This window comes from Carassius gibelio, chromosome A3 (genome assembly GCF_023724105.1).
Source record: "Carassius gibelio isolate Cgi1373 ecotype wild population from Czech Republic chromosome A3, carGib1.2-hapl.c, whole genome shotgun sequence".
Taxonomy (NCBI): Eukaryota; Metazoa; Chordata; class Actinopteri; order Cypriniformes; family Cyprinidae; genus Carassius; species Carassius gibelio.
In genome coordinates, this window is record NC_068373.1 from 9,469,655 (window position 1) to 9,482,906 (window position 13,252).

Consider the following 13,252-nt stretch of genomic DNA (forward strand, 5'->3'; position numbering starts at 1 on the left):
TGCCACACGGTCAATGATGACACCCGGGAGCAAATGTGTCAAAAGTTAGATACGAGAACCAAAACCACAGTGAGAGATGGCTCGATTAAGCCATTTATCGGGTTATTAATCTAAGAGAGAGGAGCCGGTCCCCCCTGCGGTGGTGTTTAGTTGCATGTTTGTTACGTGAATGGCCTGGTTTTTCGTTCTCATAGATGTTTGAAATCTACAGTGCATGATACAAAAATACGACTTTACGTTTTTATCCACTGTACACACAGCACGCATTGTTGTAGTTTTTTTTGCTAGTGTTGCCGTTTCTTTCTAATGAATGAGATGGTTGCTTGACTTTCTGTTTTGTGGGCCTTGATATGATGGACATTTGTTTCGCATAATTACAATTATTTAAGTTAGTCGAAATGTGGGCCAATGAACAAGATCTTGCGTGCTATCGTTTTTTACCTCATCTCCAGTGGCTTTACTGGTAAATCACTTGATCAAGCAAATATGTTTTTGTGTCTTTATCTTTGAGGTTTAGTCCAACCCCATGCAGATAATCTATGAAGCTGTTTGCTTGAAGTAGCATACATTTCCAAACCTCTAGCTACTACTATTATATTTTTCACGTTAGATGTGCCAAGATCTTCTTATACATGTTTCACGGTTTAATCACTCATTTATTCGATTCAAACACACATTCAAGGCAATTTAATAGATTTGACAGTCTTTCTTCCTGTGGTAAGCCGTGGAAACGTCTCGTACACTTCTGTTTTAAACTGAATGCAGAAACAGGAAGAGGAAGTCTGTTGTAGTCTGTACTTTCTCCTCTCTGACTGATAAGCTCTCCGCTGGCTGTCAGGAAGAGCTTGTTCGAGGGGAGGATGAAGGAGACTGATCGAGCTGCTCGCCGGGTATTTCATCAACTTGTGTGTCTTCTGTCGTGCTGTATTTCCTTAAGTCCCCAGAACATGCAAATAGTGAGGCATTAGAATAGTAACGAACTACAGTGAAGGATTTTCTACACAGTAACTTTCCGATATGTTTTGAGAGATTCATATTTTCATTGCACAAGAGCCGTCTGTTAGCATCATACTAGCACACTTATTTATTACTGGGTTTGAACTTTATAATATGTTTAATATCTCTGCTTTTGTGTTTATGCAAATTTGATGTGTACAGTTGATGTTGCTTTTCTGAATCTATATCTGTCATTCAACCAACCAGTCGATCTATCGTTGTGCAACAGTGCAACATTATGTCCCAAGACTGAGTATCTGTTAACCTGTTGTCCAATCAGAGTTGAATTAGGCATGTTGTAAAATTTTCATCCTTGATAATCAACTATATGTCTTCATCTTTGACTTGATTTCTTGTTCTCTTCTAGTGCTCCAACTAAAACTTCAGCAGAGACGGACTCGAGAAGAGCTGGTTAACCAGGGGATCATGCCACGTAAGAAGAACTTACTTTAGATTTTTAGATTTGAGGATCTCAGACGTTGTTTAGTACATCCCAAATGTTCTGGTTTTTGAAGTTATTATCCTTCCCTTGAACGAGATTCGTCCCACACCTGGTTCACAGTTTTCATCTTTGTGATTCTAGGTAGAATGTCTTGTGGTTAAACGTAGTAGGTATAGCTAGTCTTTCTCGTCCTGTATGAGTTGCTGATTTGGTTTGGTAAACATAAGAGTTAAGTGAGTTAAACTCACTTCCTTTGCGTTGTGGCTTTTCTCTGAATGTGAAAGGTTGGCCCATTCATCTCAAAACTACAACATTTCGAGCTTAACTGTCAGGTCATCACTATTTTGATGGTGTCTTCATGTTTAATTTTAACAAAAAGGTTTCCGTCTCGTGTTGGCTGGAGATGTATGGTCTGCTTTAAGTCGGTTCAAATTAAAAGATTTTAAAAGAGTTTGCTTGATTTGAATGCTTAATGATGAGTAAAACAAGCACCCATAGGTTTCACCCAAACATGGACCCAATTGTAAGTTGAACACACTTTTTTAAAGTCAAATCATTAAAGTAGCTTTGCCTTAAAATACCTCAACAGATTTCTTACTCTTTTCCTTTTAAACATGCGTTATCCTTCACCAATTGTCTTATAGAAGACAATTGCTTTCAAATCCGGATTGCATTTAATAACTCAACGTATCTCAAGTTTTAGGTGACTTCTGGTCATAGCTAAGATGATGTGCGAGCAGAATTTTTTATCCAGTTCATTAAATGTGCCGTTTTATGTTGTTTGGGTCTAGGTTAATTGGAAGCCATTTTTGTATTCGTGCAAATGGACAGCAAGTTTCTGGACGGTTCTGTTACACTTGCAAGAGTTTTGTCGTGGTTGTCAAGTTTAGCCAGGCGAGAAGTTTGAGCCACGTCATTCTAGATCGGGGGTGTTTCAAAGGCATTTATGCTAAGCATATTGTTCACACATTACTGAGACTTTAACACTACACTTGCCTCACACAGGATGCATGGTTTAAAACAATGCAACCCATTAGACACTTAAAGGTTCGAACTTAGAACTTCATGATTCATTTAGCAGCCTTTGAGAACATTTTAGATGTGGTTTCATGCACCGTTTTTGGGTTATTCTAAAGTACTCCAATAATATTTACACGGCAATGAAACTTTTTCGTAGTATAGGTCACAATTAATTTGTCATTAGCTGTGTTTTTTTCCATGTTATAAATGTAATTTATGAGAATAACTGGAATATCGTAAACAAAATAAAAAGAGTAGCATCAGCGTTTCCACTTTTTTTTTAGAGAACGAAATTGGAGAAGTTATTGTAAAATTTACTGTAAGTTATTTTTATTTTATTTTTAATCAGTGGGCTTAACAGCAGTTATTAACCCCGTATGCAACAGGACAAGTGAAGGCAGCATTGGCAAATAATCCTGTTTAGTTTCCAAGTTACCAACACAGCTAGTCATGTACGGCAGAAACATGTAAGCAGTAAGTTGAAATCGTGTGACATCCTCCGATCTCAGGCTTTACTCCTACACAAAACATTAGATTGAACCATTTGACAATATCTGGTGTAGAACAACATAATCTTAATGATCAGGTTTATATGATGCTTGAAGCTATGGAGCTTAAAACAAACCTCAGCTCTGACCATTCATCTGCATCTGAATATACTGTAATATACTGTAAGTCTGCATTTGAAGTATTCAGAGATTTAAAGGTCTTTCATTTCATTATGTCAAATATGCAGATACCCTGTAACCATCAATTTTTATCTCCAAAGATCTAGACTAGATAATCAAAGATTTAATTAGCTTAGCATTTCTTTTTTCCCATTTTAATTTACAGTAGTGACATTTAATCTTATCTGTTTCCAGTGCCAGTTTCATCTACAATTTTTTTTGTATGATTACATATATACTTGCATCCCTTTTTAAAGTATGCACACTGTACCTACTAATAAATTAGATATAAATTTATGTTTGATTTGTATTAAATGTTGATTGTGTGACTGGCCCTTTAAGGAGGCATTCCAATAATAGAAGCACTACTTGCTTGCTTAGATCTCTTCTTAGAATCATCTTAAAAAGAAAAAGAAATGAAAGCTGGAAAAAAAGCAGAAGTTGAGTTGGAATGAGGTGATGGTTCTTCTACTCGACCCATAAAATCTTCCAGCATTTGCGATCCAATTTGAACCATGTGTCTGCTGATATCAGCATCTCGCCTGGCACGCTGACTGGATTGTCAACACTGTGCAACCATCAGCAATGAGGCCATAGAAATTACTGCGATTTCCTTAACTGTCCCATATCTTTTACAAATTACGTTTTTTAGCTTTCACGTCTGGCATGTTGATGCGTAGAAGATTGTTCTGAAGATTTAAGGATGTGGTTACAGGAACATTCTGAACAAAATCAGATTTTTGTCTTATTGTTTGATTTATTTGTTCATTTCTTTGATATACTTTATTTTATTCTTTATTTTTTCTTTTATTAATTTTTATTAATTTTTATTAATTTACTTATTTTTAAAAGCAATGCATAAAATTGCACTACTACTTAACCAATATCACTTACAAAGGAGTCCTGAGAAATTCATTTCTGGGACAAATGGATCATGGCGTGTGTACGTTAACCAATCAGTAGGTTTGGGAAACTTGTTTGAAAACAGTCATTATACTCACAGTTCAGTTTGATGACTAAATGCATACATGGAAATGTGAATGACTCTAGTGTCGCAGAAAAAATGCTCACTGCAACTTTAAGTTTCAAGAATGAAAATTTAATCTAAACGTTGCAATTGATTTAGATCCCATTTGTATAAATTTGCATGCTTAAACATGAGTTTAAGATGGAGATATTTAGTGCGCTCTTACTCATATTGAGTGCATGACTAGCCATGCTCTTCATTTGGGTGGTTTGCACACGCACACACACACACACAAACACACACAGCCAGTGAGGAGGTGATAAGCAGTGTATTTAAATATATGACATGTTCCCCATTATATCTTTTAGTAATAGGTCAGATGCCTGCTATAATCATCAACGCCATTTGCTTTCCAAATCCTTTTGATTACGGTATATGAAGCAAACTAGATACTCTGAAGAGCAAATATAGAAAGTCGTTTGGTTAGAAAGGGTTTGTCCAGGATAGAAATAAACAGCAATGACAGCAGATGGCAACCTAGGGGATCTTTACAGCGCTCACCCAATAACTGTCTGGATCTAAATATGGATCCCTACGGGAAGGAAGGGCCACCAGCTAATGTGCAAATGCTTATCTGCTCTTTTAGAATATCCCTGAGCCCCCTGAGTCTTCTCCCTTTCACTTCCTGTGTGTGCTGGTTTACACTTCCTGTCAACTTGAATGCACTCTCACTCTTATCTGCCTTGTCTGATTGCCCTTGACTGAGCTGACATCTTCTACACTCAAATTAATGCTTAAAACCCCTTCATTACAGCCTTCAGAATAAGCCCAGTTTGAGCTTTGGAGCATTTTCTTTTTTTGTCACATGCTGTCATTACATTTATCCCATAAATGATATATTTGTGTTTCTGTATTTGTGGCTTTGTGATACTTATTCATTGTAGGCAGGGAGTAATATACAGTCATGGGCAGAAATATTGGCACATCTGCATTGTTAATCCTTTTGATCTTTTCTTAAAACATTTTTTATTAAAATGTGGAAAAATATCATTATGAAATAAATATTTTTTCTCTAATACACATCGGCCACAATTAACGGCACCCTTTTATTCAATACTTTTTGAAACCTTCATTTGCCAGTTTAACAGCTCTAAATGTTCTCCTATAATGCCTGATGAGGTTAGAGAACACCTGACAAGAGATCAGAGACCATTCCTTCATCCAGAATCACTCCAGATCCTTTAGATTCCCAGCTCCATGTTGGTGCTTCTTCTCGTCATTTCATTTTCTGTAGGGTTCAGGTCAGAGGACTGGAATGGCCACAGCAGAAGCTTGGTTTTTTGCTCAGTGACCCATTTTTGTGTTGTTTTTGAGGTTTGTCTTTGGATTATTGTACGGTTGGATGATCTAAACATGGTCCATTATTGAATTTTCTTGAAACCTTCCCAAACAACATATGATGTAGGCACTGTTTGACCATTTTTTTTAAAGGTTTTCTGACCCTAGACTGAACTTTTTTTTTTTTTTTTTTGCGCAATTCTCCAGCTGTGATCCTTGGAGAGTCTTTAGCCTCTCCTTCTCACCCTGCATTAGGACGATATAGACACACGTCCTCTTCCAGGCAGATTTGTAACATTTTCTGTTGATTGGAAATTCTTAATTATTGCCCTGATGGTGGAAAAGCCACTTCACTCATTTGTGAAGCTCAATTATCTTTTGCTGCACATCAGCAACATATACTTGATTTTTTTCTCATTGTGATGGATGATTCCCAATGGGAATTTAGGCTTTGTTTTCTCTACTATTTATATTTCTGTGAAACAGGAAGCTATGGCTGGATCATTTCATGTTCATAATCACCCTGGAGTACTCAAAATTGTGAATATGAATGGGAATATACAGTATATCCAATGGAAGTTTAAATTTTTGTGATTTTATTTTTAATTTTTATAAAAGATCAAAAGGATTAACAATGCAGATAAATTTTCACAGCCTTATTTGATCATATTTACCAAGGGTGCCAATATTTTTGGCCATGACTATACAGGACATGAAAAGGAAAAATTTAAGGGGTCTTAAAATGTACAAATATTTTTTTCAAATGATTTACATGATTTTCTATATAATTGTTGCAGTATTATAAAAGGGATGGATTGAAAAAAAAAGAAAAAAGAAGAAGTCTTGTAGTATGCAATAGGAACAATAATAGTTTTTGCCCTATACAGTAAGAAATTTTTTAGGGCTGTCAAGTGAAGGAATGTTATAGTCATTTTAAATATGACACTATATTATGCATATGTGGACAACATATTCAGCATCAAAAACTAAATATAAAATTTATTTGCATATATTTGTTATAATTATATGGAATGAAATTTTATTGTTTAGTACTTTAGTTCGGTTTGTTTTTCAGTTTAACATTAGTTTTTATTTCAGAAAAACCTCATGATTTTAACACACATGTTTAGTATACCTGAATGCTGGTGACATGTTTGGTAAGTGATTGTTTTACTCAAAGGAAACGTGTTCTGTTTTAGAAACATTTAAGTTTGCGCTAAATCAAACATCCAGGATGCAGTTTACAAAGAAAATCTGAAGATTTGAGCCTGAATCTTGATGGGGATGTGGTTGCAGGGACTTTCTGCTCAAGTTCGGATTGCATAACCTAAAACAACATGAAATGTCATGGGATACTGCAGAAAGCCTCTAGACGTCTGCAAATGCAGTCAGAAGAGGTTTTATAGCACAAACTGACAGTGCTCTATTTTTCTCTTTCTCAGACTCAGCATGTGAATGTAGGATCCTCATTTAACGCATAATCAACTTTAGTAATTGGCCTGTTTGATTTGATGGCAGATAATGCAAGAGAACGCATGATGTATTTGACCTCAGTGATATATTGAATCCCTAGCATCAAGATGGCGGTTGGGTGACGATGATGAGAGATCACACAGATCAAGTGGGGTTTTTTAACTCTAAGCTCATCATTTCTCTCTCTTGCATACTCTCTCTCTCTCTCTTTCTCTTCAGGCATATAACTGCATTTTGTGTTTTTGCTGGTCAGGGTTAAAGGGCATTGTGTGTGGATGCAGTGATGTGAGAGGAGCTTGTGCATTGCTGTGGGCAGTGTATGAACCACTCTGAAACACAGACCAGAATCTCCAAAAAAAACATCTTTTTCCTCTCTCTTTGTTACAGGCCACTCTATTTTTTTAAATTTTATTTATTATATATTTTTTTAATTTCCACTCGCTGCAGTTGCATTTATCTCTTAAATAATATATTTGCCTGTTTTTCTGTTATTTGTGGCATTGTAGTTCTTAAAATGTACAAATACTGTATGTAGCTTAACTGATTCGGCTTATTTTTAAACGATTTGTATATTATTTTTAGTGTTATTAACAAAAAAGGACCTAATGAAAACAAAGATGATCTTGCAGTACGCAATAGAAAAGTACGAACAAAAACCCTTTGTATATACAGTATGTATATACACACACAAACACAACGATATTTGAATGAAATTTGCTATATTTCTGTATTTATTTATTTTAGATTTAACTTTAATTTATTATATTGTACTACATTGGTTATTTAGAAAGGCGATTATTTCACAGACTGTGGAGAAAACCACCCAGACTTTTTCATGGCCAAGCACCGCTCACAAATTTCCATAAATCTCTAGTTGTCTCTTTCACCAGCGGGCTTTGCTTTCAGTCTCTGGAGACGCTGTGTGCTGACAGCTGTGAACCAGATAGAGAAGCTGTGTTTCAAGGTGTATTAGATATGGGGCACAAACACACACTCAAGACTGTGAACCTGCCGGATTAAACGGTCTCTTGGATGTGCCTGTTGCGGTATTATTTTTAGATTTGGCGTATGTGTGCCTGGAGTAAAGAGATGCCGTTTAATACGTTGTTCCTGTATCAAACATCTTTTTTTTTTTTTTCCCCTCTCTGAATCTTTCATTTTTAAAACAAAAATTTAATTTTCACCGGATCCAAATAAAGCTGAAACGTATTTGCACCACACTACAACAAAGATATTGCCTGTAATCTGCACGACGCAGATAACGAGTTTGCTATTTAGGATTTTTCTCATTTACCGAAAAATTCTCACAGCTGTTTTTTTAAACAGAGAAACTTTCTACATTTATATATCAACTCCGGATTTAATAGTCTTATCTCTTCATATCTTCTTCCTTCTTTCCAGCGCTGAAAAGTTCTGCATCCTTTCACGAGCAGAGACGAAGTTTAGAACGAGCTCGGGTCAGTCCTTCACTTCGGAGTGTTTTTTTTTAATCATCTCTTCCTAACGAAGCCAAAATAAACTCACTTTATTCCCCATGCGTTCCTCTTGTATCTCAGACCGAGGACTACCTGAAGAGAAAGATCCGCAGTCGTCCAGAGAGGTCAGAGCTGGTCAGGATGCACATTCTTGAAGGTGGGTATTTTAATAACGCTGACACACACCTCAGAGACAGACTATGATTGAAGACTATGGCTGCGTCTCACATCACACACTCTCTGGAACAAGCAATTACTTAGAGACTTTTAAGTTGTATGTTGTATATAGTATGAATGAGTGTTGTATGACTATAATCTGGATGCACTACATTCGTCATGTCGTCTCTTTCATGTGACCTGCCGTTTATGAATCCTAGCAGTAAAGTGTCCATCGTACTGTATGCATATTTCATATCTCACTGGAAATAGTAGGTATAGTAGGTAATCCGCCGATTGTTTGTGAACAAAGGGATCGGGCTCATGATGCATGTGGTTTTTGTTCACTGCATGTATTTCCTCTTTGCAGAGACGTCAGCAGAGCCGTCTCTTCAGGCCAAGCAGCTTCTGCTGAAACGAGCTCGACTAGCCGACGATCTGAACGATAAAATCTCCCAGCGGCCCGGTCCGATGGAGCTCATTCACAAAAACATCCTGCCAGTGGACAGCAGCCTCAAACAAGCCATCAGAGGTACTACATCAAAGCAAAAAGCATAGTATAGTATACACAGGATAGAAACATTTTCTCCACAGTTTGATTTTCAACAGGAGTAGTAGTTCCCCCTTGTGTCGGTACAGTTTAATTTGTTTAATTCATGTTTCTTATTAACTTACTTGAATTTGAACTACAGTCTCTATATTGTATGTCAAATTATATTGAATTTTTTATAATACCAGTTAGGTTGATAGTATAATGTATTGTACAATACATAAAAGAAAAACAAAAGCACAAGCTCAGTATCAATTTCGTTGATTAGTTGGTGCAGTCTTAAATATAGTAGCATTAAATCAGTCTCAAAAATTGAGCATTAAGAAAATATATCTACCCAACAGTCAGTTTTGAGTATGCATTTAACAAAACTTTAAGATAATTCATTTAAGTGACAACTTATCGAACTTTCACACTCCATTTTACACTCGACATACACAACCCATCTAAATTTTTATCTGTCTATAAATATGTCTCCTCAATCGACCTCTTTATCAACGTTTGTTTTAAACTCCATTTTAACTCCCATGTTAATACTCCTATGGCTGCTAACATTTGCATGTATATTCCTCTCACTCCACACTTCCTCTGGATCATTCCCTTTTTCCCTCTCAATCTACGTCCATAAGCAGGCGCTCCAGTGCTCATTCCAGCGCATCATTAGCGGTGTGTGTGCATTCATCTTCATATTAATATCCTGTCACGTTCCTGCAGCAGTGCAGTCGGGTGATCATTTAATGCAGAGTTATGCTAATGAGATTGGTGTGCGTCAGACATCAAGTTAAATTAATAAGAGGGGAATTTACATTCGTGTTCATACAGAATACACCACTCTGTGGCGGCATGAGTTGATTAACCGTGAAGTTTACGCAGCATCACACAATGCAGCACAGTGAAGGAACGCTGAAAACACAGAATGACTTCAACCGTTTTAATCCCTAAATAACCTAATTAGAGAATTAATGATTATCGGCATAATGCCACGCTCTCGCTCAAATTAAATTGAAATACCATGCACTGGAGTTTAAAGGTTTTATTATTCACTCTGGGACAATATGAGTGCAGTGTAGGTGAAATAGAGAAGCAGTGCACTGAAGATCAGAGAGTTCTTTCATGTTGTTTGATTCTCTCTTATTTTAGATGACTGACTATTACTATTGCCAGCACATGTATTATTCATTTGTTCATTATTTTTATTATTTATTTATATTTAGGCAATATTAGAAGTCCCATATGTTTGAGCTGTGGGCAAAAATAGTACTTTAATTCATGCAGTTTGTTAAGGAGAAGTGGACTATAACTTGACCAGGCAGTGACCGGCAGAAAATAAAGCAGAACACAATGCTAAAAATAAAATAAAAGTAAAAATACATTGAAAATGAGCAAAACTTGAGCATGTAACCAACTACATATTAACATGCTAGAAACCACTCAGAATACCTCAGCAGTTGTGTAGCAACAACTTGACATTGTGGCAGCGAGGTTTGCATGGGTAAACTTGACTTATGCTTTCTTGAGAAAATGAAAATCTTGAATGATGTATCTCAACCATCCTTTTTATTAATACATTTTTTACACTTTCTCTCCCTCAGAGACTGAGTTTCCAAAAGTAGAAGTGGAGAACTCTTCATTCGACGAGGAAAGCAGTGACGCATTCTCACCAGAGCTGACCCTCCATCAGGACTCTCCCCTCGGCCAAGGACACTTACCTTCCCCCCCTGAGATACCGGCCAGTGAAAACACACCCAAACAGGTGCCTACTTAAAAAAAACTTTTGTAAAAAAATTATTACATGATCATTTTTAGATCTCAAAGTTATAGAGATGTCTTTAGTTAATGTAAGATCTTCAATTCAGATTAACTTGCCAGTTAAAGTTAAGTCTTGAAATGTATTTTAAGGCAATTAATTTTCATCTAATAATTATAGTTGATTTCTAACTAACTTATTTCAGATAGCTTCCAGTGCAACTTTTCTCCTTTTCGCGAAATAAAACTGAAATAAAAATAATGCTAAATAGAAATATTGAAAATCAAGAGCACATAACAATATTTCTAAACCTTAAACTACAATACAGTTTTTAATATGAAAACTAAAAATATAAAAAGAAAAGATAATATCATTTAGCTATATGAAATATATAGAATGATCATAATGCCTGCAACCTGAATTTTTTTCTTGTTAAATATACATCATATATGGTAAAATAAAATTAAACTAATTTAGTTATTATGAACGACTAAGGTGATGAATTCAGCTCAATTTGAACCGTAACATGCAAACAGTCAGTATGTTTTTTTTAAACTAAATCTAAAATCATTAGAAGTAGTTTTCGTTATTTGAAGAATTGTTTTTAACAAATGTATTCAGTTGACAGTGCATTTCTAATCCATTTCTAATTGCTACTTGTTAAAGCTGCGGTAGGTAACTTTTGATGCTCTAGCGGTTAATAAACAGAACTGCTTGCATCTTGCGGAAGAACATAATAGCCGGAACTACTTCTCTCTGTTTATGTCTATGAAGAATCACAAAGGTACTGGGTTACTCCGCCGCGGTACCCCCGAAGCAATCTAAAATAGTCCGAATATAAACACTTATTATAGATGTACCCTAGTGATTCAGGACAAGCTAAAAACACGGTTTGGAAAATGAATTCATGATGTACTCACTTATTATATACATTTTTCTACATTTTGAACACAAACAAAGTTACGGACCGCAGCTCTGATTGGTTGTTTCTTAACGGGAACAATGTATTTCTGCAAATGGCAATAGGAGCACTGGGAGGAGCCAGAGGAGCTTGATTTTTTTCACAGATTATCTGTCTCATATTCTACTGTCAGGACATAATGACAGGTTTAACAATTATGTAAAAAATACATTTTTACAAAAGTTACCTTCTGCAGCTTTAAGTACTAAAAACTAAAAATTAAAATAAAGTTAAATAGAAGTCTCAAAAATCCAAAGTACATAAAATGACTCAACCTTAAACTACATTTTTTCATAAATGAAAATATAAAAATAAAAGCTAATTCAGAATAGAAATAATAATAGATTATTTAAACAGTATGAGTGGAATGTCAAAAGTATGTTCTTTCATATCACTAATAGCATATAAGATATATACACAGAAATGTGGTCTCCACTTTTAACTAAATCTGTACAAATCTTGGCAGTTTCAGTAAATTCCCTCTGATAGGTTAATAAAGGAATAATCTTCATCAGAATATCACACACTTTGAAGTCTTCGTGTAGCTCCCTGTGTTCAGTTAGCTCTCAAGAGCCCTGAATTATTTGCAGATCTACATTCAGCTCATTCCACATCCACACAGACACGTTCACATGCGCTAATGCTAACAAGCATGCACCTAATCTGCACACATTAATGTAGTCACGTTTACACACACATGCCTGTGCTCTCTGAATGCAGTCACGCAAACATGACAGAGTTCCTCAGATTCATGTGCTTCTCCGGATTTTCTTAGGTCCCACCTCCTCCTCCTCCTCCTCCACAGCTGCCAAACACCGCTGGTCCTGCCCCTCAGCAGAAACTAGCCAATGGGACAACAGGCCACAAGCAAGCTCCTGCACTACAAAAGGTGAGAGTTCCTTATTTAACCCAGGACAGCTGTCTCAGGCACCAGTGCCACAAGATAAATCCTCTTCCGTGCTAATGTCTTTCTGCCTCTTTTAGGGTGGTAAAGTGGGTAGTGAGCGCCCTGTTCAGCGCTCTAAGAAGGTGAGAGAGAACAAACCCAAAGTGAAGAAGCTGAAGTATCACCAGTATATTCCTCCGGACCAGAAAGCCGAGCGTGAGCCTCCACCTCTGCTCGACTCCTCGTATGCCAAACTCCTCTATCAACAGCAGCTCTTCCTCCAGCTGCAGATCATCAACCAACAGCAGCAAAACTACAACTACCACACCATCCTGCCTGCGCCACCCAAGTAAGACATGCCTGATATCAACTGCATTGTTTACACGCACGCACGCACACACACACACACACACACACACACACACACATATACTTTGTGTATATATATATATATATACATATATATACATATTATGTATGCATATTATGCATATATATATATATATATATATATATATATATATATATATATATATATATATATATATATATATTTTTTTTTTTTTTTTTTTT

The 13,252-nt window shown here is 36.2% G+C and overlaps 1 protein-coding gene across 7 annotated transcripts in view; it reads left to right on the top strand.

Moving 5' to 3' along the window:
- Nucleotides 1–13,252, top strand: part of LOC127945462 (myocardin-related transcription factor A) — a 32,238-nt gene that overhangs the window by 12,812 nt on the left and 6,174 nt on the right. For 6 of the 7 annotated variants that reach the window (XM_052541844.1, XM_052541846.1, XM_052541845.1 and 3 more), the window contains exons 2-8: nucleotides 1,364–1,429; nucleotides 8,306–8,361; nucleotides 8,461–8,536; nucleotides 8,906–9,067; nucleotides 10,678–10,838; nucleotides 12,569–12,682; nucleotides 12,778–13,028. In XM_052541844.1, the coding sequence (XP_052397804.1) occupies nucleotides 1,364–1,429; nucleotides 8,306–8,361; nucleotides 8,461–8,536; nucleotides 8,906–9,067; nucleotides 10,678–10,838; nucleotides 12,569–12,682; nucleotides 12,778–13,028 (886 nt within the window). Of the gene's footprint in view, nucleotides 1–784; nucleotides 891–1,363; nucleotides 1,430–8,305; nucleotides 8,362–8,460; nucleotides 8,537–8,905; nucleotides 9,068–10,677; nucleotides 10,839–12,568; nucleotides 12,683–12,777; nucleotides 13,029–13,252 lie in introns of those variants that run through there. The other variant, XM_052541849.1, reaches the window with a different exon arrangement.